This window comes from Platalea leucorodia, assembly GCF_965183815.1.
Source record: "Platalea leucorodia genome assembly, chromosome: 13".
NCBI classification, from domain to species: domain Eukaryota; kingdom Metazoa; phylum Chordata; class Aves; order Pelecaniformes; family Threskiornithidae; genus Platalea; species Platalea leucorodia.
The window spans coordinates 15,728,982-15,753,327 of record NC_138835.1 but is presented as its reverse complement, the minus strand read 5'-3'; the positions used below and the strand labels follow the sequence as shown (position 1 = coordinate 15,753,327).

The following is a 24,346-nucleotide window of genomic DNA, read 5'->3' as shown; positions in this document are numbered from 1 at the left end:
CCCTCAGGAGCCGGCTCCGAGCCAGGGACGCCCAGCCGAGGGGTAGCTTCGCTCCTCTTTTGGCCCATTTATCTCCAGCACAAGGATGTTGCATTGGTACTTTGCATCATGCAGGAAAAAGGAAAATACTCCGTGTTCAGCCACAGGGGTCACAGCCTCCTCTGACTTAATCCGGGGCCGGCTGCCCTTCTGCTGAGGTTACTCTGGCCTGCTAACAGCTTCCTGGAGACCGTTACGAGCCCTGCTCCTCACCACGTCTTCAGCAGCTCTGATTCAGCAAGAGCAGGGTGTTTGGGTGAGCTGCGTTTCACTTCGGCTGCTGAACTGAAACAGGGGCTCGGTGCTGCTAAAGCTAAAGGGTGATGTGATCCGAGCTGAACTTCAGCTTCCGTGCAGATGTGAAGAACTGCCCCTCCTCTGGTCCCAACCCTTCACTTGGATCCAGAGCGTGGTAGTTCCTCCCCGGTGCACAGCAGCAAGAGGTGGGAGCTGGGGAATGGGAGCGGTGGGTTTTTCTCCGTCTCACAGCCCTGCTGCCGGCAGGAGAGCTTGGTTTGCGGGGGGTTACGCTACCCTGGCAGAGAGGCCGCAGGGTGCTCGCTGTCCCCACCAGCTCCCAGGAGGTGAAGGCTCCCTCCCTGCCTCGGCAGCATCAGACAGAGCGAGCGCATCCCGTAGGGCAGGCTCTCCCTGGGGTGTAAAAGAGCTTCAGTGTTCACCGAAGAGAAACACCACCTGTAACCGGCCCAAAGACAGAGCCGCCAGGACCGCGCCACGGCTGCAGCGCAGCCTGCTCCTCAGCAGCGGGGTCTCCCCCTCCCACCGCCGCTCGCGGCATCTCCCCTCCCAGGGCAGCAGTCCCCAGGGGCTGCGAATCCTTCTGGGCACCCCCGGGGCGTGACAAAGAATGGCTCCATTCAAGAAAACCAGAGAAAAAATTTATTATTTTTCTTTATAAAATATCTCCAATAAGTTATATAGGCAAATATTTAAATTAAAATAAATTAACTCCGCTCTATGCTGGGACACGCGACTGTCCACAAAGTCAAACTAAGATTTGTCTTTCTTTGAAAAAATATGCCCTAGATCTCCAATGTAAGATTTGAAAAAAATATCTATGCTTGGTGAGGAGGAAGGAGAAATCTCTGCGATGGACAGAGGGGTTAAGGTGCGGTGCTGAAGCTGCCTGTCGTCAGTGGCGTCTCCACATCCAGCTAAGTGCTAAGAGCATCTTCATCGTCGCTCCAGTCGGGAGGAGCGTCCGTCCCGAAGTACCGATCGCCGAAGTTCCCTGCGGGGAGAGAGAGAGAGACGCAGTCGCGGTGCAGCTCTGCGGGGAGCCCTGGGACCCGTCCTCCAGCCTGCCCTCGTCCCAGCAGGCAAGGAAACAAAAGCAAGTTTATCCAACAGCTTAAAGAGCTCTAAAACTGGTGGAGCAGCAAAAGTGGAGCAGCCTGGAGGCTGGTTTAGCACCCCGTGGCAGGGGTGTTTCCTGGCACAGCAGAGGTGAGGACAGAAGAACGGAGTGAGCTTCTTTTGGATGAGCTGGTTTAAGGTGGCAGCTTAGGGAATGAGGTGGGCACAGGTCCGCTCCAGCTGTCCCAGCCCAGCTTCTCCACCTGGGGCCGGAGGAGGCTCACGCACGTGTCGATCCCACCACCCACGTGGCAGCAGGACCCAGGAGAGGCAGTGAGTCCCCGGGTAAAATAAGGCCAGACCTAAGTTGCTGCTGACAACCAGGGCTTCACCTCCTCTGGTGAGTGGGCCAGAAGCACCGAAAATCCCCCAGCAACAGCTCATTCCTACCCAGATACTCACCGATGCCGGGGATTATCCGGAAAAGGTCGTTCACCTTCTTGTCCACAGCTGTGGTGATGATCTTCACCCGGGGGAAAGCATAGGCGACGGAGTGGACACCCATCTCCGCCATAAGCAGGGAGAGGAGGAAGATTTTGTCTTCTGGGACATCGTGATCCTACAGGAAAGGCACAGGGACAGCTCGGGGTGAGGGTATCTAAGGCAGGTGATGGCCCAGGCACTCGTAGCACTCGAGGACCTTCCCGGAGCCACTTTCTCTCCTCCCCTTTCCGTGGCCAGTTGGGGTTACTGGGCACAGGACCAAGAAACCAATTAAACCCAGGCTGTTACTACAGAAGCAAGGGGTGACTTTGTCAACGCCTGGTTACAGAGTCACCCCAGCTCGTGCCGTCTCCCACGTCGCCCTCCTTCGCAAGGAGGAGACGGTTTCAGCGCAAGGCCCCTCAGCACGGCTGCGGCTGGCGTTTCGCACGTTATTTGGGGGCGAACCACCCGCCCTCCTGCAGCGCGCCCGACGTCCTCCGTACCAGCAGCACCCGCACCGCCATCATGGCTGCTGCGCCCGTGGAGACCGTGCAGTCCATCAGGATGACGTGGTCTTCGCTGATGTCCTTCGGCAGCCGCAGATAGTGGAGCTGGGCAGGGGGAAGAGAGATCAGCTGAGAGGCTGCAGGCTCAAGGCAAACGGAGCAACCCGAGCCCTTCTCTTCGAGGGGTGAAGGATCTTTCACGCCGCCCTATCTCTGGGACCCCAGCTGCCAGCTTGGAGCCAGGCGCTGGTGCAAACGCTCGGACAGCAAACCAGCCCCTGCGTGCACAAACATGCTGGCAAAGCCCACTTCAGAAGCTTTCAAAGCACTCGCTTTCTGAGCACTCACCCCCCGCCAAGATCAACTCTCGGATCGCTGAAGAGCTCTCAGGAAACACCCGAGTCGCCCCCCGCATGCAGGCTAACGCCAGGAGATGCCCTGGGCAGCCCGGGGTTTTACCTCCGGCTCGCCCGTGTTGCAGTTGGTCTGGATGAGAATGGTCCCGATGCGGACGTCCTTGCACACCGCTCGCAGCGCTGGCTCCATGGTCTCGCCCGCTCGCAGGATAGACACCCCGGTGATCTGCAGCACAGGGCGAGGGTGCAGGGGAAGGCACGGTGCAGGAGGTGCACACCACCCCCGTATGGCCGTGGGCCTCGACAGTGGGGGACTCTAATGGGCAACCCCAAAGCACATCTGTCGTGGTTTAACCCCAGCCAGCAACTAAGCACCACACAGCCGCTCGCTCACTCCCCCCCGGTGGGATGGGGGAGAGAATCGGAAGAGTAAAAGTGAGAAAACTCATGGGTTGAGATAAAGACAGTTTACTAGGTAAAGCAAAAGCCGCGCGCACAAGCAAAGCAAAGCAAGGAATTCATTCGCTACTTCCCATGGGCAGGCAGGTGTTCAGCCATCCCCAGGAAAGCAGGGCTCCATCACGCGTAATGGTTACTTGGGAGGACAAACGCCATCACTCTGAACGTCCCCCCCTTCCTCCTTCTTCCCCCAGCTTTATATACTGGGCATAATGTCATATGGTATGGAATAGCCCTGGGGCCAGGCTGGGCCAGCTGTCCTAGCTATGCTCCCTCCCAGCTTCTTATGCACCTGGCAGAGCACAAGAAGCTAAAAAGTCCTTGACTGGTGTAAACTCTACTCAGCAAGAGCCAAAACATCAGTGTCTTATCAACATTATTCTCATCCTAAATCCAAAACACAGCACTCTACCAGCTACTAAGAAGAAAATTAACTCTATCCCAGCTGAAACCAGGACAACATCCCTTCCAAGAGGGTTGTGCTGCTCCCCGTTCAGGCTGCCTCCCTCAGTGGGAGGGCAGCAGTGGCACGGTGACATTGCTGGCGGCACCCCTGGCCTGTCCTGACGACACAGGGTATCGTACTCACGACAGCGGGCACCAAACCCAGGCCTGATGGAAGCCCCGAGAAGCCAGGGGTGTCCTTCCCCTGCATCCACAGGGCTTTTGGTGTAGCTCCACAGGGCAGGGTTGAATAGTAAGTACCTTTTGCTTCCACTTACTTGCTTCCCGCTGTATGTCCTCCCTTCGTAGTCCTGTCCCTGCGGGGTCTGGACCGTGCAACTCTACAAAAACCACGTGAGAAGCATTACCAGGGGCTCTGAGGTGGCTCTCGGAGCAGCCCCGGTACCAGGGAGCCAGCCAAGCTGCCCGTTGGTCTGGACCCTTGGAAATGGAGACTGGGCAGAGTTGTCACTGCTCCATGGCCTAGGGGAGCCCTGCCTCCCTTTTTCATCCGGGAGGAAAGGGCTGATACACGGGGAAGGCTGGAGGAGCAGCACCGGGACTGTCCCGGCTCCCTGGCAGCTACGGGTTAGGAATTGGAAACACAGCGCCTGCTGCCCGTCCTCCCAGCTGCACCCCCGAACCCACCTGGAACGGGAGCAAGGAGAGCGCGTGCTCAATCAGCAACCGCATCAGCCTCTTGGAATAGAAAATGAACTCATCTCTGCTGGTCTCCTTGTTTCTGGAGAGGAGGGAAAGGCAATGTAAGCTGTGGACCACAACGTGCCCCGGGAGATGCTGACAGAGGTCAGCGGCCGCGTGGAGGAGGGCAGCCCCTGGCCCTGTCTGGCTGTCGGCGTTTTGTTTGCACGGGGTCCGCCGGCTGGGCCTGGAACGCGGTGGCAGTTTTAAGGTAAAAGGCAGAAAAATTGTTGGCGAGACCACGGAGCACTCACAGCACAGCTCCCGTACCCAGGCCCCACCACTGTCTGTCCTGTCCCACGTCCCCAGGTCACGAGGACAGGGCACAAGCGGGATTCGGGAGTCCAAAGCAAGCCGAGCCCGCCCCGGCCGGCAGCCAAGCCCCATCCCGCCCCAGGAGGCCGCGGCGGCGGGGGCTTTACCTGATGATGGTGTGCATGCCCCTCACCTGAGGGGTGCTCTTCAGCACGCTGAGGGTCTGAGGAAGGGGGTGGCACTGGTGGGCAGAGGCCAGGGCGGCCCTGAAAACCAAACACACGGTCAGAAGATCTCCGGGCAAGGCTGCCCGAAGGCTGGTGCACAGCGCACGGCCGGAGCCATCCTCCCAGATGTCATCTCGCACTGCAAACGCACACCAAGGCCATCCAGCCGAGCCGAACGAGCGGCCAGCCCTGCCCGGTCCCCCCGCGATGGCAAAGGGACCTGCTCCCACGAAGCAGGTTGCCGGTGGAGCCAGGGGGACATCGCGGCCCAAGGACCTGCCCGTCCTGCTGAGTGGCCCATCTTGGTTTCCACTGGTTGGGAAGAATGTGGAAAATAAAATCAAAACCTTCTCCTGTTCGGGAGTCTGGTGGATCCTGAACTCACGGGGTGAGGAGGAGCTGTTGTGGTTGCCTCTGTCCTACGAGTGCCAGATGTCACCGGGAACGGGGACAGGCAGCCAGGCCCGCGGCGCTGGCACACGGCTCAACGCGGAGCCAGGCTGCAACGAGCCCATTTCAGAGAGCACCTGGCCCATTCACGGATAGTCAGATCGACACCAAATTGGGAACAGCTTCAAGACTTTACAGCTGGCTTTGTGTGACTCATCTCCACATAACTAATAGGGCTGGGAGCTATTCTTGGATCAAGGGAACACCATTCATGGGGAAGCGCACAATGGAGCCCCATTAGTCACCTCTCTCTTTGAGAGCGGCAGTAATGAGATGAAGGTCACATCTATTTGGCTTCCACAAGGCTGGGCAGGATGGACAAGCGACTTTGTCTGGGAGGAGGGCTGGGGTCCGAAAGCCACACGTCAGATCACACACGTGCCAGCGGCTGCATCCCGGTCAGAGAGATGTTGGGGGGGAGGAGGAGGAGAGAGCAAACAAACAGAAGCACCAGGTGATTAAGACTTCAAATCAAGCAGAAACCCGGATTAATTGCAGACACACACAGAGGCACACAAGCGGAGAAGAAGACAGAGAAGATGACTGGGTAGGAATGGAGGAGGGCAGGGCTAGATGACTTGAGGCCTCCATCCACAGAGCCATCTCCTGGTCTTGGCCGACCAACACCAAACGAGACATTCCCAAGGCCTGTGGGTACTTAAGGGCTCCTTACTTTTGCCAGTTCCAGTCCTGCGTAGCAGCGAAGAGCCCTTACGCAGGGAACGCTCCCGAGAGCGCAGAAGCTCGCAGCCACGCGGAGGGCGTGGGACGGGTTGTGCTCCCGTCGCAGGCTTGGCCGCTGCCGGCAGAGCCCGGGGCCAAGCCCAGCGCTCCCGCTGCCCGCAGACCCCACCGCTTGTTTGGGACAAGCAGCCCTCAAGGCCCCGGACCTGCCGTCAGTGAAGCGAGCTCACTCTGTTAGTCACCGCAACTCGGGTTAGCTGCCGTCGGAGATGCTCCCGCGCCGGGGCTGTGCTGCTGGCAGCACCCAGCAGCTCTGCCCCCGCAGCCCCCCTCCCTTCCTCCTGCCAGACCTGGTCCGGGGACAGATTCTGGGGGCACAGTTGCCATCCAGCCCTGCCTAAACCCCTCCTGGCCCCGGGGATGCAGACCCACACGGCGGGTGAGGACCTGAGCCCTGCCTTTGGCGGATGCTGGTGCCTGCACAGGGGCTGCCTGCTTCTAGAGGGGGATGGAGATCAGCCACATGCCAACTCATGGCCCCAGCTGGGTTTGCTAAGGTGACAAACCACCGTCCCCAAAACCAGAGGAGCTGTAGCGGTCGTAGGCTGTCTCCCACCCACCATGGCGCACGCCTGAGCTTGCACCTCTCCCCTCCGTCACTGCCGGGTCCCCATCGCAGCATCCCGCCACGCCAGCGGGATGGGCAGCCCCTCTCCTGCCCTGGGCTCTGTGGTGCTGCAGGGGAGACGCGGTGCGACCCGGCTCCCGCTCCCTGCCGCAGACGCCAGCGAGCGCTCCTACCCCCGAGAGCAGCCCCGCGTGCCTGGGAACACCTCCCCTGCGCCCCGAGCTGTCAACAGCCCCCGGGGAAACGCTGTCAGCGTTTTATCACCGAGCTTTCCGCACCTTCCTGTGACACCCGCGCAGGGGCCGGTGCTCAGTGCAGGGACGGGGAGGTCTGGATGCAACCCTGCTCGGGCCCCTGTCCCTGACAGCCCAGGGAAGCTGCTCGGTGCCACGGGGGTCCCATTTTTGGGGTCAGGATAAAGATGATCTCTCAAGTCCCCCCACCCTGGTTTGCCCTGCACAGCCCCAGCAAAGCAGGACCCTGCGAGCTGTCTGCCCGGGTTAGTAACGCGGCTCACGCTGCGCAGCCCTCGCCCCCCTTCCCCGGCGTTAGTGTCACAACCAAAACACTGCCGTTAGCGTTCGTCTCCTCACATATCCCAGCGCAGCTTCCTCTGGTCACCAGGTGGGAGGGATGTTCAGGGGAGGCAAGACAGGAAACACGAGAGTTTAAGGGGAGAGGGACAAACACGACATGAAACAAAGGAAAAAGCACTGTCATTAGTCAAAGGGGGGAAAAAAAAGCCCTAATTGATGTACGGCTCTTGGACCCTCCTGGTGCCTGGGCCGTCGCTGTACAGACCCCTCCTTTGGTGACCAAGTCACGTCACGGCTGCTCTCCACGGCACCGGCTCCACTCCTGGCTCCGTGGGGGGAAAGCTCCGTCCGCTCTCACCGCCCCGGAGTCACAGCAGGGCCACTGTCACATCTCTGTCCCCCGTGGTGCCACACTGCAACCCCAGCTGCAGCTCCCGGAGCCCGGAGGGAAATGCCCAGCCCTCGCCCACGGCTCTGCTGCAATCCCAGAGCAAGCGCAGGAGCTCAAGGCCAAGCGTCACCCAACCTGCCCTGCACCCAGGCAAACCGCTTGTGGGCTCACAGGGGTGCCCACCTCCTGGCACGCTGGACAGACGATCTGCACGAGCCTGGGAGGGCCTGGAAAGCTGACAGCACGTGGGGAGAAACCCGGCTCTGAACTGAACATCACCACCGGCCGGCAAGACCTTCCTTCCCCCGAGCCGACCTGGACCTGCCCTGGGATCGCCATCCCTTGGAGAGGGGCTGCAGGAAGAGCTCAGCCTCTCCGGCAGCCGCCCCGCCACGGCCGCCTCGCCTGCGGTGAAAGCCCTCGCCCAGCCCTGCCGGGAGCGCCGGAGGCAGCGGGTCTCTGCCGCCGCGACCCGCAGGCAGCCCGCGAGCGCGATGCTTCCTGTCCCTCCCCCTGCCAGGCAGGACCGCGACGGAAAATGCAGATGGGCAGCCACGAGCACGTCAAGAAAACGTCTCACTTTGGAAACTTATTTTTTCCCCCCCAGAACAAAAGCTTTAAAGGGAAAAAAAAAAAGAAGCAATAGAAAGAAAGAAGGAGAAAGGGGTGACCATCTCCCAGGAAGGCTTCAGGGAACATCCTCGGCTCTTTGTTGAGCATGCTATCAAGCAGGAAGCAGACAGGAGACATCCAGCTACAAAGGAGCTAATGCAGTCAAGGCATTTCAGACACGTAGAGCGGCTGGCTTTCACGGCTGACATTTCAAACGAGGGCTATTAAACTGCGCCACGGGTTGATATTTAAAGGCACAATTGGCAAAGGGCATGCCAAAGCTGATCGAGACCTCGGGGGTGGGGAATATTGATTGGCGAGGGGAATTCAGCTGCAAAGAGCACTGGCTCCGAGAGCTGGGCTGCTTGCTGAAAGGGAAGGGACAGAAAACGGGCTCGGCTGAGAGCACTGCACCCGGTCGGGCTCCTGGTGCTGGGCTCGAGGAGAAACACTCACCTGGGAGTGCCGGTAGGCAATTACAGCCCCAGCACACGCACGGTTAAACACGTGGGAAGCTGGACAAGAAATATCCCGGCTGCGAGGATGCTAAGGGCTGACCTGCGCTCTGAGGGAATGCAGAGGAAGGCAATGATGCTCCTCAGCAGCCGGCAGCTACAGGAGGAAAACAAGGCTTGCAGGTCCAGGGAAGGGCACCGCTTTCTTTAAACTCCTCGGAATTCACCCATTTGACCAGCTGAGAGTCGGGGAGAGGCACTCCCCGCCGTCCCAGCCACCCTGCGGGGCAGGGGAGGTGGCCCAGGGCCAGCCGGGAGCACATGGGCCAGCGAAGGCCCTCGGACCAGGGCCAGATCTAAGCCTCCTCCTTATTCTACCAGCTACAAAGACCTCGCTGCGTCCCCACGGCCGCCAAAAGGCGGTGACATCAGAACAACAACGGTGACATTTAGATGAAGCCATTCAAGACAGGAGGATGGGGAATTGTTCAAGATGAAAAGCCCCCCGTTTGCCGAGTGCAGCTCGCCTGACACACGTCTCTCCATCCACCTCGCTCCTCTTGCGAGCCTCGGGAGAGCTGATGGGAAACCGCAGCAGCAGTAAAAGCACTGGGACTCCAGGGGTGTAAACAGATTTTTTGCAGGAAATTTTTTTCCAGACTTTCTGGCAAAGGCATAAATGGAAACCACGAGCCTCAAACATAAAAATGTCTGTGGCTGTGGTTATCACGGAGTTGTTTTTGGAGGTCAGAGTCACCTTCCCAAACCTGCTATCATTATCCTTTCTTGACATATTATTAAATACGTGATTTTTAAGATGCACAGAAAGATCACCTGTACTGAGTGCCACTTAGATTAAAGAGAATCCCTGGAGAGAAAGGAAGTTTTCTATGTGTGTATATACACACATCGGTATGGGCGTATGTACATAGACCCCCCCCGTCTACGCTCTAATGTTATTCCTGTCATTTTTTAAAGCAACAGATTTCTCCCCACGCTAAAGAGCACCTTCCCACCTGGGCCTCCAGATACGCAGGGCCGCTTACGCTGTCTGTATGGAAATGTCAGGCCCCATGGCGTTAAACAAGCAAACCGAAATAAAATAAAACATCCAGTTGCCTAGTCTAGGAAATGGATGGCTTAAGCAGAACCAAGTAAAGCAGAGTCTTTTCCTGTTCATCTTAGGTATTTTAAAAGCTTTTTGTATGCTAAATGTAAATTTTAGGGTTACTTGAGTTAAGTGTCTCCGTCAATGATGGAGATCTAAATGGAAACCCAGCTGCAGTAACGCATCCCCTCTGCTTCCTACAAAAATACCTGGAAACTTCGCCGGCTGCTTAATGGAAGCAAGAGAGCTAAAGTCCCATCTGGATCCGCATGCTGAAGAGGTTAAGTAAATCAATGTACGCTTTACAGCATCCACCTGCAGGTACTGAGAAATTAGAAATCCTGCTGGATTAGGGCATAAGTATTTTCTTAGGCCCCAGGCAGTTGCTGTGCAGGCTTTAGATGCCGCAGGGAAGCGGGTACCTCTCGCCACGCCGAAGCTGCTACGCTCCTCCCGGGTGCCAGCAGCCCTGCAGCTGAGAGCCTCTGCGACGGCGAGGGATCCAGGGCTCCCACCACCCTTGAGCCGCCTTGTTTAATTTAATAATTGATGTTTAATGATGTTTAATCATCAGGGATGGAGAGCGGCCCGGAACAACTGTTCGTCTTAGAGGATGAAGGGAAATAAAAGAGAATCCCAGGATGCAAAGCCTCCCCGCTTGCAGAGGTCGGGGGTCCCCAGCTAACAAACCCCTGCCCCAGCTTCAGGGGCCCGCGGCCAAGCTGGCGCTACCCTCGCAGGACGAATGCATCCCTGGGGAACAGCCCTGTCCCTGCCGGTCCCAAAGCCAAGGACGAGGCGGCCTTTCGTCAGCTCGGAGCGTGACGAGGCCGTGCGTTACGCGAGCTGTCGGTCTCGACTGCAGGTCAGGGTTAGGCCAAGCAGTGCCTGGCATTGGAAATGCCTCGGGCTGCACAGACAGGACAGAGTTAGGGGCTCTTACCTGACACTGAGTTCACGCTGCGGCAGCAACACAAAGACACAATGCAACCGGTATTAAGCATTGCCAACACCAGGGTCGTTTCAAGATAAAAGAAAAGGAAAAATAGGAATATTTTCCTGCATTCACATGTAGCCTTTTCCCCTTCTTCCCCTCCCCAGGCAAATGAAAGCCCCCCCCCCAAGCCAACCCCTCGCCTGGCTCGCAGCAGGGCTCTGGGGAGGAGCTGCCGTGTTTGCTCGCTGCGGCGTCCAGCCGCGAGCTTTCCTGGCCAGATCCCAGGGGCTGGGAGAAACAGCCATTTCCCCGCTCCTGGCCTGCGCCCCGCGGCTGCGTGCCCTCCTCAGCCCGGTGCTAGCGAGGGCTCTGACCCTCGCTCCTGTGACCTAGGCTTTAGAAACCAACTTCCCGACCTGCCAGAGCTTAGTGCCGTCAATCCGGGCCGTCAGCAAGCCCCGACTGCTGCCTGCAGCCCCGCGGAGAGCGGGGTGCTGCGGGAGGGGGAACTTTCCATCACGCTTTTGCATCAGAGCGGTCCCTCCCGAGCAGGCGCGGGAGGCACGATGCCGTCGCGTGTCGGCTCGCAGCCAGGGGCCGAGCGGCTCCTGCCGCCTGCAGGCATCGAGCCCTCGACTTCCCAAGTGCATCCATCTCCAGGTCATGCTCCTTCCACCTCCCAGGACATCGCTCTGAGCATCTCCACAACTTAAACATCAAAGCTACAAACGTGGGGCGGGAGGAGGGTGTTGCTGCTCAGGGAACAGCAACGCACAACAGCGTCGTTTGATTGAAGGGTCCCAGGCTCAAACCACGGGTCAGGACTGGCCCAGGACACAGAGAAGCAGACTTGTTAAACCCAGTGATGGGGAAGGAGATGGGAGCATTTGCCTGGATCTGGGCGTCAAACATGACAAGACTTTGGGTTTGGAAACCCATGGGCTGCACCCAACATAGAAGTGGGAAAGTGGGCTCTTGACTGGTAAGACTGTGCAGCAGTGCCTGCAAGGGGGTGAAGAGGAGAAGCCAGAGGCAGAGAGCTGAAGTCTTGCAGGGTTTGGGGCGATGCTGGCCCCGGGAGGGCTGCAGGCAGGGAGGGCACATCACTCGGGTCACTGGAGGACGGCTGCCTTGTCCCCAGATGACTCGCTCTCCCAGGGAGGGAAGGAAGCTGCTGCTGGACCACAGCTGGCCGAGGAGCCCTGCACTAACGCGAGCAGAGGGACGAGGCAGTCCCCTTCGCTGAAACGGAGGGAGCAGGGCTGGGAGGAGTTCACGGGGACAGCCCCGCGGCTCAGGCGCCCGCAGCACGGAGGGAAGCCAGGCCGTTCCCACCTTGGCACCCAGAGCACGGCCTCCTGCAATGCCACCGCTGCACAGGCAAGGTCGGCCCCACCGCTAACGCCCGGGGCACCGGGCAGCTCTTACCTCTTCCAGCTGGCTGTGGACGTGCTGAACGATCAGGTCGATGGCCACTGTGTTTCCGCTCCCTGGAGTGAACCAAAAGCAAAACAGAGACAGCCTGCTCAGGACCACGGTGCTAGCAGTGCCCGAAACGCATTTCTTCCCCAAGCTCCACACTACATTAAAAAATACACCGTACCCCAAACACCCCTTCCCTAGCAAAGCATCATCCAGCAGGAGACATTCCTGCTATTATTAAATTCTTATTTAGTAATCTATTATTCATAGAATCATAGAATTGTTAAGGTTGGAAAAGCCCTTTAAGATCATCGAGTCCCACCGCTAACCCAGCGCTGCCAAGGCCACCGCTAACCCATGTCCCCAAGCACCACATCTCCCGGCTTTTAAATCCCCCAGGGATGGGGACTCAGCCCCTGCCCTGGGCAGCCTGGGCCAGGGCCTGGCAGCCCTTTGGTGAAGAAGTTTTTCCCCATACCCAACCCAACCCTGCCCTGGCGCAGCTTGAGGCCGTTCCCTCTCGTCCCAGCGCTTGTTCCTGGGGAGCAGAGACCGACCCCCCCGGCTCCAGCCTCCTTTCAGGCCGTTGCAGAGAGCGATGAGGGCTCCCCTCAGCCTCCTCTTCCCCAGGCTGAGCCCCCCCAGCTCCCTCAGTGAATATCTAGAAGTCACCTCTAGCTTTTAATTATTAAATTCTTATTTAGTAATCTATTATTGAACATCTAGAAGTCACCTCTAGCTTTTAAATCGCTAAGCTGCAGGAGCTGGTAGGGCAGGAGACTGTTTGAGGGAAAAGTGCAGACTTTCCAGGAGAAATTCCCCTAGGAATCTGCCTTTGGCCAGTGTTTGGAGACACTCAACTGGAGAAACCTTTGCTTTGGCAAGGGACAGCCACTCTTCTGTCCTCGCCAGCCGGAGGGCGGTGGGGCTGGGCAGCAGAGCTGAGGGCAGAGGGACGGGGTCTCCCGGGTCCCGCTCAGGACCGAGCACGGGGCAGCTCGGGGCAGCCCTGGGCAGGTACCTCGGGGCACGACGATGTCGGCCAGCCGCATGGTGGGCTGGATGTACTGGTCGAAGGCGGGTTTGACAAACTTGTTGTACTGCTTGATGACACCCTCGATGTCACGGCCGCGTTCGCTGATGTCCCTGCGCAGGCGACGCACCAAGCGGATATCCGAGTCCGTGTCCACAAATATCTTCAGATCAAGGAGCTGAAACGAGAGGGGAGGGAACAAACCCCCCAGGTTAGCTGTGCAGCTCGAACAGACCTTCTCCACCAGCCACGACCAGAAGGCTGAGCCTTGTGCACAGCACAATACCGGTTTAACAGAGCTCGGCTCAGCTCTGCTCCGGCCTGGAGGGAGCTTCAGCCCCTGAACTTGAACCTGGCTGGGAGTGCAGACGCTGCAGCGAGTCCCTTGCTGCCGCCTGCCCCTTACTCTCATGCTTCCCAAGACCCGTCCTGCTCCAAACCCTGCCTCCCCTTCGCAGCAGCCCCAGCACTTTGGCGGGATGCTATTTAAGAGCGAGGAGGAGACAAGAGAAGTGGACGCCCGTGACACAGACCAACAGGCTTAACCCAGGAGCGCTGGCTCGTCGATGCTGGAGGGGAGCCAAGCACAGGTCAGCTCATGACACCGCCCTGAATGGCAAGAGCCAAGAGCAGGGATGCTCACAGGAAGCTCCTGGGGGATTTTCCCAGCTGTCCACTGGAGGTCATCATTGCTCCAGCAAAGTGCAACCCAAACGCTCACTTGGCAGGGAAGGAAACTTTCTAGACGGAGCTTGGCTAAGTTTGTGCATGGCTTTCTCCCTCCTATAGCATTTCTCATGTGTCCAAATAACTCCCAAGAAAGCCTGAAGTGCTGGAGGAGTCCACGCTAGGAACCCCAGGCTTTGCACAGTAGACGTACAGCAGACTTTGCTTCTGGCTGTGCAAGCTGAGGCGTGCAGCACGGGGGGCTATTCCTAGTCCTGTTTATGCACCACCGTGCCAGGGACCAGGTCACCACTCGGCTCCCAGTTCCTGGGAACGAACGGCTGAGATCAAGGTCTCTGCTGAAATGCCTGACCTCTGCCGGGAGCTCTTCCCCTGCCGCTGCCAGAGTCGAGCCTATTTCTGCTGCACGGCAAACTGCCGCAGCAGCCGGTGCAACCTGGAGGAGAAGGTCACCTCCCCGCTGCTGAACCTCAGCAGAAAGCGTGGTCCCACCACCTCCTACGGGGTGCAGGGCTGGTTTGCAGGGGTGATGCTGGAGCACTGTGGGAGGACAGGGTCCCATCCAGCGGTGCGCAGGAGCCCCAGGGCACCTGGGACTCAATTTGTGCTCTGATATAAGGCTGCAGAAGAGGGGGCTGCAGCGCTTGCGCCTGTCAGGCTTCCCCAGAACCGATTCTAAACCCTTCCTCACCTTCAGGAGCTCCTTGTCCGCGAATGCCATGATGCCTTCAAAGATAATCACGTTGGCGCCATAGAGCGTTTTCTGTGGAGTCAAAATGGATGCGGTCAGAGAGAGAACGTGTTCAGAGATGCCCCGTCCCAGGGAATCCCTCTGGGTTGTTAGTGACTGCGACAGCTCACCCGAAAAACGCGCCCTGAGCCAGCCACGGAGCAGAGGGCGACCGCAGGAGTCTGACCGCGAAAGGCAGGGGCTGGAGGGGCCCATCTGGCACCCCCTCTCCTGCCTTGGCAGCCCCCCCACCTTGTGCCACCCCCTCAGTGTCCCGTACCCATTCCTTCTTCCGGCTGTGGGTGGTGAAGTCGTAGATGGGGATCTTCACGCTCTTGCCTTGCTTCAGCTTCTTCAGGGTGGCGATGATGAGGTCAAAGTCGAAGGCATCGGGGTGGTCAAAGTTGAAGTCATTGCTGGCTGCCTGCTCCTGCTGCTGCTTGGTCAACACCTGCCCACAGAGAAGAGGTTACCGCACGTGGCCGGCCCCACCACCAGCCTGCCCTCCCCGCCGCCGTGCCCGGCAACCTCTCCCCCTGCCCCAAGAGCCATCTGAAGGGGAAACCACGCGGCTGTCACTGAATCCACGCTGCCTTTCCCCATCAGGGGCTTATGCCAAGGGCCAGGGCAGCCCAAGGAGCCTGGCCAGGACGACGCGTAGCCTCACCTTGTAGAAGGAGTCCATGGACAGCAGAACCACCCAAGGGACGTCAAGAGCCTCAATGATCATGGTGGCCACCGTGGTCTTCCCAGAGGCGCTGCCTCCGCCCAGGCCTGCCAGGGAAAAGGGGATGAAGCCACCAACCCCACAGCCTGCCTTTCCAGCCACAGGCTAGAGCCCAGGTCCCGCTCTGTTGCACTAAGCTGGAGGAACCTCCAAAGAGGGAGATCGATAGGAGCTACAAGAGAGATGATCCTTGAAAACGTCAAATGGCACGTACTGTAACTGCCAGCACTGCGCAGAGCAAAAGCTGGGAAACCCTTCGGTAGATGGTTGTGTAACAAGGGGAGAGCTGGCATGAGAACCAGCCTAGACTAAATCCCCGGGAACTCGTGACAACCCAGGCCACAAGAGTTGTGGGAACAACAAGCAAAGATTGTGGTCTGCCCACTGCCTGCTATAATCCACCATCCCCATCTGCAAGCTCTCAGCTTCTGCCCAATGCTACAGCTCACCCAGTCAACGCTGGACGAACCACGGGGACTCTCCCTGCTCCTGCCCGGGCTGAGCGGCTCACAGCCTGGAGTCTGGAGCCAACCTCAAGCTTCCAAGGAGGCTGTGGGGCAGGAATCCCTGCCAAGATCTCCTGGAGAGCCACCGGGCAGGCAGCACCGACGCTGCCCGTGCTAGCCTGCACCGGCTGCAGCACAGAGGTGGGACAGAGCCCGGAGACGCGCTGCCTCTGCCTACCTATCACGAAGGCCTCTTTGGACTGCGTCCCATGTTCATTGTACCACGGTGGGCGGCCAGCTGTGTAGATGGTCCTCTTGCTGGTCCGCAGCAGGGGTGGCTCAGACTTGCACTGGCTCGTGGTCCGCTTTCGGGGTGGCTTGGTGGAGCCCACCGCAGGGTACAGCCGGTCTAAGGATTCGGCACTGCTGTTGCTGGGGAGGGGGAGAGGAGGGAGCTCGGTTACGGGTGGCGGGGAAGGGCCCGTGTTCCCGGCGCGTGGGAGCGGGGTCTCCAGGGGATCCCACGCTGTACGGGAGAGGGACGCAATGGAAGAGGGGGAGATGCAACCACAGCCCTGCTGCAGTACCACCAGCGCCTCTGCAACCCCCGGCCATGGCCAGCATCAAGGAATTCTCACACAGGACTGCGTTTTAACCTGGAAAAGGTGCAGCACAAGCATCACTTCCTACAGCCCTACTGCTTGGGGAACGTCTACGTTAAATAAACACTCCAGTGAGCTCTCAAAAACACCGAGGGGTGTTATTACAGAGGGCAATAACCTGTCCTGATGTGCCACGGGAACTTCGGGGAGGATGGAAGCCAAACACGTGGGCTACAGCTCAACCGTCCTCGTCCCCCCGTGCGCAGTCCCTTTCCTCTCCCCACTCCGAGCGCTCCGCTCCCACCCAAACCTCGAGTTCTCCCACGCTTTAGGCATGAAAGCCCTGGGGACAAGCCTGCAAGCTGGCCAGAGCCGGGCAGCGGGGCTGCCAAGCCGTTCGCGTCTGCTTTGCCGTGCGGGCTGAGCGAACACCGAGCACGGCCGGAGCCCTGGAGCTGCTAAATGCCTCTCTCTTATCTCCCCTCCCACCGCGACCCTGGGGAGGGAGAGGAACAAACCACCCTCCAGAGCCCTTTTGAGCTTGGCAGCGAGAGAGCAGCGGCTGGGAGGTGATAAGTGGCCTCTGGCCAGGAGATAAGCTGCAGCCGCGCTGCCCGGCCAGCACGGGGATGGGGAGGATTATTTATACCAGCTCCCGCTCCTCCCTGCTCGCAGTTTCGCTGCCTCGGGAGGGATGTCCCCTCCCTCTGAGACGGTGCAAAGGGCTCTCCCTGCTCAAGCTTGCTCCTCTCCCCAGCCGTGACCGGTCGGGAAACGAAACCTCTGCAAGGTCAGAGAGCCCTGGGCACCGAACACGCCAAACCCGGCACCGTTTGGTACAGCCCAGCCGAGCTGGCGGGGCTTTGCTGCCTCTCTGTTATTTTTTGCTCTTGAGAGGGCTTAAACTGCAGGGCTTTACAGATTTTGGTTTGATTTTAAGCTGTTTTGGTATGAAGATTAATTCCCTTCCCCAGCCCCTTTTTAGAACAATTAGATCAAAATTTGAGACCAGCCATCTGCATGTAAAGCCACCCGGCAAACCCCCCCGAGCGGGGTGCCCCCAGGCACGCCATCCCCACCTCCCGCACCGGCACATCCCTGCGGAGCGGGCAAGGAGACGGCGATTTGCCTGGCTTTGCTGAACCCCTCCTAGCAAAAGGCAGGCCGCAGCTCCTGCCCGGGCACCGGGCGCTCGGGCCAACACCAACCCTACACGTGTGCGCCTACAGAGTCCCCCCGCGGGAGCCTCGAGCCACCAACGCCCCGTCCCACGCACGAGCCCATCGGCACGCACGGCCAGCAATGAGCACCGCCAGTCTCTGGCTCACCCAGGAGCCGTAAACACCCCAAGGATCGCTTTTAAAACGCAATGTCAGGAGGTGAGACCCGCCGGGAAAGCCTTCCGGGGTTTCTTGCTGTGCAAAGACGGCTCCTTCCACCAGAGAGGCAGGAGAAGCAAAACCAGACGGGGCATCTCGGTCTCCTCTCCCACCAGTGATGCTGCAGCGGTAATTAGCCACCGCGCACTATTCCCAGAGCGGGGCTGACATCAGCCGACGATGCCGGTGCATAAACAAAGTCATTTTGGCTTGATAAAAGCAAGAGATGACAAGGACATGGTTGTTTACCAGAAAATAAAACGGCTGCGTCCCAGCCCCTCTCCCGGGACCACGGTTACTCGAGAGCCATGCCGCCGGCGCTGCCGCCGAGGGCTGCTCAGCCGGTTTTCCTCCGGGGATACGTGCCGGTCTCCATGCAACAGGCGAGCGTTTCGGGATGCTCCGCTCTTTGGTGTAACGCAGTGCCGAGCTCTCCCGTGCCAACCGCAGCGCGCAGATGCTGCGGCCCAGACCACGATCCGCACGCTGTGCTGCTGACTGAGGCCACGATTCCCAAAGTGACTCCAAGTTGGGCAAAACTCTGGTTTCTGGAGCCGGAGCGGAGCCCGAGTGAGAGGTTGACCTCTGCAAAGTCTGCTGCCAGCATCTTTGATTAGTACGGACATAACCCAGCTCCTGGCGGGGCTGAGGAGGTTGGGACCCCGATGGCTCCGGCTGTGCCCAGACTTACAGGCTGTGGTCACAGCCGAGATCCCGCTTCCCCAGCGCCCCGCTCCCCGAGGCGCCGCGGCACACCCAGGGGGCTGGCACAGAGGGACCCCCCAGCAGCTCCCCGCCGGGGCATCGCCGCGGGACGTAGGGATGCGCAGGGACGGGGTGGCGCAGGGACGGCCCTCGGCGAGAAGCGGAGCCGTCCTCCCCCCGCACACCCGGGGCCGCTCTTGGATGCAGCATTTTAATCTTGTTTCAAGACTTGGCTTGCTTTGCCTCCTCTCATCCAAATACTCTTGGACTCTCACCTGAATTCTGTATCTATAGATATCTATAGATACAGAATTCTCTGTATGATATGTATAGATACAGAATGTCTCTGTATCTATAGATATCTATAGATACAGAATTCTCTGTCTGTATCTATATAAGAGGTAGATATTCTACACCGCTGAAATGAACCTTTCCCATGATTTATCTCAGCTAAGCACGGCCATGGGGAGGGCTGTGGGACTGCCCAGGAGTTCTGCAAAGGTCAAGCGTTTTCTCCTAATGTTACACTTCGAGTTTTGTAGCTGTTTTCTGCTGCTGCCTTTGCCAGGAAGGGCCTCTCCTCCCCTCCGAAGGAACGGCTGATCCCAGCCATCTCCCAGCTATCTCGCTTGGCCGCTCCTTCCCATCACTTTTTAAAAACTCCCTGCAGCAGCGACAAAGCCCGTGCAATGCCCCTACCCGCAGGGCAAAGCACCTGGAGGAAGGGGACTCTCTATTTACAGCCGAAGTTAATGCCATTGCTCTAACCAAAGCACGGTCCTTGTCCCACGCAGACCCTCCCCAGCCTTCCCGAGCAGAGCGTACCCCTTGGGGTTCAGCGACGTGATGCCACAAGGCAAATATGCAGGGAAACGTCACCCTGGGCTTGGTAACCTCCTTCCCGGCGGACTCGGCTGCCAGCAGCCCTCCGCAGACCGTCCCCAGCTGCTGGGGACGCTTCGCCTTCCCCGTAGCCGGTGCCTCCTCACTGGAGTCTGCCCGCGCCCCTTTGGCAGGAGGGAGCCCGAGCGCTGGGCCTTCCCTCTGGGGATGCCCGACGGTGGGGTCTGCTCCCCAAAAGGGCTCTCCAGCCCCGCAGACATGCTGGCACAAATGCAGGAGGCGTTTTGCTCCCGCTTATCCCAAGCACGGATTTACTGGGGTGAGTTACTCCCTTCCCCACCATCACTGTGCCCTCCATGCTAAGGCTCTCTGCATCCCGCTGCCCGCCGAGACCCCCGACCGTCCCAGATCTGTGCTGGGCTGGAAGGGGAAACACAGCAGGTCCCCGCAGCCAGCAAGGAAAAATGGCAAAGCCCCAGACCTGACCCAGCAAGCAAACAGGAGAGCTCGTCCTCAGCCCTGTGCCACATAAACACCACGCCGACCAAGCGCCCAGCCCTCCAAACCCACCCGCCGAGTCCCCGGCACCCTGCCGTACGGCGCCGGGCTGGCTTCATCCCGTGGCCCGTGGGAAGCTGATCTTTCCCCCAGCTGCTGCCTGCGCTTTCGCAGCCCTCAGCCGGGCAGGAGCTGGGGACCGGGGCCAGGAACCGGGGCTGCCGAGCGTTCGCTCCGGCAAGCAAGGACTGAAAGCAAACAGGTGAAAAAAAAAAAGTAAAAACCCACCCGAAACCGAAGCAAAGGAGGGACTCACCCGCCGTCCGGCCCGAGGGCCCAGCAGCCAGATATGCGGACGCTGGAGAAGGCTGGGGGACTGCTCATCTCCACCCCGCCGCGGAGCGGGAGGCGATGCCGGGCAGAGGGTGCTCACCCCGACCCCGCGGCTCCTGTCCCCCAACCTCCCGGCGCTACCGTGGCGAGAGGGCGGCCGTGCCAGCGGGGCTCTGCGGGCGAACCCCGGTGCACGGAGCCATGCACGGGAGCGTCCCCCCCAGCACGGGGACCGTGGGCTCCCCGGGGGCCGGGGCAACCCGGACCCCCCCAGGCAGCTCCGGGGGCTCGGGACGGGAAGATGGAGGAAGGAGAGGAGTGCTGCCGGGGGAGCGTCTTTTGCTGGGAGCTGTGGAGCGGTCAGCACGCATAAGAGGATAGCTTAACCTAGAGATTACGTTCATTACCTGATATTAATAGCACTGGCTTGATTAAAGAAAAAGCGGGGGGGTCAAGGGGGCGAAGTGACACCTCCCCTCACCGCCCCCCTGCACAGGCAATAAACACTGGCCCCCCTGCGCCTCCGCTCCCCGGGACCGGGGCTCCTTCGGCTCCCTCGGAGGCCGGGGGCTCAGGGGCAGCGGGGAGGGCAGCCGGTAAGTGTGCGGCCGCGGGCACCGGCGGGGAGGAGGCTGCGGGGGGGCAGAAGGGGACGGCCCCGGGGCAGGGATGGAGGGGGTACCCAGCCAGCACCCCGCTTGCGGCCGATGGAGCCGGCTGGGGCTGGGGGCCAGGGTGCTGCTGGCCGTGCCGGGGTTTTTGGTGCGGGACTCATCCCCTTCCCTTAGCTCCCAGCGGCGGGAGGTCCGGCTGCGAGCCCCCCTGGTGGTCAGCTCCCCGGGAGAGAGGTGCCCCTCGCCGTCCCCTCGGCCCTGGAGTAAACAAGTGGGTGAAACTCAACACCCCGGGGCTGCGGGTGGCTAAGAATAACGTCCCGCTGCCTGCTCGGGCCCGCGATCTGCTCTCTTGGCCTCCCCCCTGCCAGCTGCCTGCTGCCCCCCCGGCCGTTTCGGCTCCTCTCCCGGCACCGGCCCAGCCGGGGAGGGCAAGGAGCCCGGGCACCCAGCGCCCAGTGGCCCCTGGGGGAAGCCGGGCAGCAGGTGAAGGGCAGGACGCCCGGCAAGGGGTGGGAGACGGCCGGGCACCGCGGCAGAAGGGGTCCCAGCCGGCCCTGGAGCACCGGGACTGGGGCAGAGCAGCACCCACCACGCAGCATTTGGGTTGGTCGCGGCGGCCACACCGAAATGCCAGGCGGGCTCTGCCAGGGACGCGGCTCGTCATGACGAGGTCCTGCAGTCGCCAAACTGAGCCCCCCGCCCTCCCCGGCACGGCGAGACGGGAGCTCGGCTTCAGCGCACCCACCTCCGAGGGGGTACGGGGAGGGTGCTCCCCCCATGTGTAGCATCCAGCGGGGCTGAACGTCTGGAGATGGGGCTGGAGATGGGGAGAAGACCCCTTCCTCCTCCCCGAAGCCCCGGGGCTATTCCAGAGGCGGGGGATACTCGCTGCATCCCGGTGTCCTCAGCAAACCCCGGCTGAACACGGCAGGCACCGGGCACGGCTGCACCGGCCCCGTCCTGCAACGGGTCCAGCAATGGGACTGCAGAGGAGAGCATCGCCCCGAAACACGTCGCCCCGAAACACGTCTCAGCGACTACAACGCTGCTGGAGACCAGGGACGAGGCTGCGGCCCCCGAACTGGGGCTGCGGGAGGAGCAGGACGGGGCCGGGAGGGGACCTGTCCCCAGCGCGAGCCACGGCTGCTGCCCCAACAGCGCCAGAGAAGTCAGCCACGATCAAAGGAACCTTTTCCATCCGGTGATTTCGGCACGGACTCCCCTTTTCTCTGCAAAAGCTCTTTCAGGAGTTTAAAAATAAAATTCTCTTCCGCCGCGATTTCTGTTCTTTCTCATTAAAGAAGCAAAAAAGAAAAGGGACGAGGAACTTGGCGGCGAGGAGCCCCTGCCCTCGCCAAGGCGACATTGTTCCTTATCGCACGCTCCCCGGTGCCTTTTTTCCTGCCTTTGTTTGAAACGTCCAAGCGATGGGAGCGACTCCCCCGGCGGCTCACCCCACATCCCAGCCGGGCTCCCCGGTAGGACGGGAATCGCCCGCACCGGCTCTGAACCCCGGCAGCGACCGAGCCTCCCTCCCGGCACGCGCTCCTCCGCAAACCGCCTCCGCTTCCCAATTCCCTTCCCGCTTTCGGAGCTCTTGCACAGGCCAAAACTCCGGGGTTTTGGACTTTTTTTCCTTCTAGAAGATTTTTAAGCGTGAATCCCTCCTCCGTAATCACAGCCTCCAGGAGCTGGACTTAAAATTCGGAGACAGAGCAGACCCCGCAAAGGCTGGGGTCCCCTTTTCCTTCCAGTGATGGAAAGCTGCTCGGTGGCTTTTCCTGGGGATTCAAGGACGGAAGCCGAATTGCACGTGGCTTTTCCTAGTTTGGCCGCCGTAACCCGAATATTGCCGCCAGATCCGTGTAAAAGCTCAGGACACGGCAAGCCCAGAGCGGAGGGGTGCCCGGCCCGGCGGGAGAGGGTCCCTCTCCCAGCTCCCACCCCTGCCAGCAGCACCCACGGGCGCGCAGAGGCCAAACCCGCGTCCCTCCAGCTTTGAGCGTGGTCTTTGTTGGGCCGGACCCACGCGCGCCAGCCCTCGGCTGGGCCTTGCTGTCCCACGGCATCTCTAACCGAAGCCGAAAGCGGCCGCACTGCCACAGCCCGGTGCAGAACCCTGGAACGTACCAGGAACGCGCTGGGAAGCCCCCGGCCGGGGACCGGGCTGAGACGGGGCCGGATCCCACCACCCTGCAAGCAAGCTGGGCCGGAGGATGAGTTACGTGCAGGGAGCACACGAGGAAAGGCTTCAGGAAGCCCAAAGCGTCGGGATGGAGGCACCGGCCCGAGGGATGAAGGAACCGGCCCGAGGGATGGAGGGGACCGGTCCAAGGGACGGAGGGGACCGGCCCAAGGGATGGAGGGGACCGGCCCAAGGGACGGAGGGTCCCGCCTGCCATCCCACAGCTCCAGGGGTGCCGAGACGCCGCCCGCCAGCCCCGCCGCGCCGTGCCCGTGCCGTGCCCCTCCTGCAAACCCATTGAACATCGCTCCCGCTTTCCCCCGGCCTCGCGCCCAGCTCTGCCGGAGCCGCCGCGGCGCGGACGAGCATCCCCGGGCAGCCCAAGGCACGCGCGCTCTCTCCCAGCCCTGGTCAGTCCTCCGATTCCTAACGACAAAAGGACAAATGGTTCCCTCTTCAAACCCAATTATCTCCCTGCTATTTATACGGAGCGACGGCGGGAACGGCGCGGGCAGCCGGACCGGCGCTGGAAGAGGCTGGGTTATACAACCCGGTTACTCATCTCCCGCCTGGCCGGCGTTACTCGGGGCGGCTCCTTCCTCCCCTGCTCATCATCCTCAGCCTCACCGCTACCCGCCGCTGACTCACAGGAAGGGCAAAGGCAACGCCGTCACAGGCAGCTGCCGGATCCGTATTTAGCCGCCGAAACACGCGGGCTGGTTTGGCACCGGCTCGGGGAGAGCCGGGGTCGGTCGGTGCCGCGGGGACAGCCGGGTGCCGGTACCCTACAACCAGGGATGCTCGCATCCCTAGAACCAGATTTACCAAATCAACAGCGCCCCGGTGATGCTCCCGAATCAATTCCCAAGGATTTGGTGTTTGGGAGCGGTCCTGCCTGAGGATTGTGGGGAAAAAAGGGGAGCGGAAAACAGAGAGAAAACCTGAGTGTGGGGGGGGAAATGAGATTTTTGGTAGTGAATTTGTAGGTCGCCCCGCTCCGCCGGCATCCCTCGTGCTCGCCGGGGCGGAGGCATGTGCCAGCTGGCTTGGAATTTACCCGCTGCGAAATTAAGGCCAAAAAGAAAAAAAAAAAAAAAAAAAAAGAGGGGGGGAAAAAAAAAAAGATATAAAGCGAAAAAGATGAGGTTGATGGGGGTTTGGGGATGCTGCGTGGCGGGGAGTCGGGGCTTGGGGGAAGGTAATGGGTTTTGGGGGGGGAAGGAGCGATCGGGAGGCCCCCACTCGCGGAAGCGGCAGCGTGGGACGGGACCGGGACCGCAACGCCCCGGAGCCGCCGGTTCCCGGCGGCTCCGGGGCGTTGCGGTCCCGGTCCCGTCGCGGGTGGGGTTGTAACGGGGAGGGATGCGGGTCCTTACCTGTCGTGCGGCTCGGCCGGAGCCCCCTCGGCCAGCGGGGCCGCGGCCATGGTGCGGGCGGGGAGCGGCGGGAGCGGGCGGGGAAGCGGCGGGGCCGCGGGTGGGGGCGGTGCTGCCGCGCGGGTCCCCGGGATTTGTAGTGCGGGGATGGGGGGGGGGGGGAGAGGGTGC

General features: G+C 60.5%; 1 protein-coding gene across 2 annotated transcripts; it reads right to left on the bottom strand.

The window, feature by feature from the left end:
• Positions 1-968: 968 nt before the first annotated feature.
• Positions 969-24,254, bottom strand: UCKL1 (uridine-cytidine kinase 1 like 1). 2 transcript variants are annotated; one of them, XM_082326059.1, is made up of 15 exons: positions 24,176-24,254; positions 15,876-16,069; positions 15,132-15,238; positions 14,745-14,915; positions 14,426-14,497; positions 13,036-13,225; positions 12,021-12,082; positions 10,599-10,615; positions 4,732-4,830; positions 4,256-4,349; positions 3,886-3,948; positions 2,808-2,930; positions 2,346-2,453; positions 1,819-1,975; positions 969-1,291 (listed from the first exon to the last, which is right to left on the bottom strand). In XM_082326059.1, exons 1-15 carry the CDS (start codon positions 24,223-24,225, stop codon positions 1,215-1,217), a joined length of 1,584 nt encoding a protein of 527 aa, XP_082182185.1. In that variant the 5' UTR covers positions 24,226-24,254; the 3' UTR covers positions 969-1,214. The 2 variants fall into 2 exon arrangements, with proteins under 2 accessions (XP_082182185.1, XP_082182184.1); XM_082326058.1 differs by lacking the exon at positions 10,599-10,615 and adding an exon at positions 7,147-7,166.
• Positions 24,255-24,346: the final 92 nt, after the last annotated feature.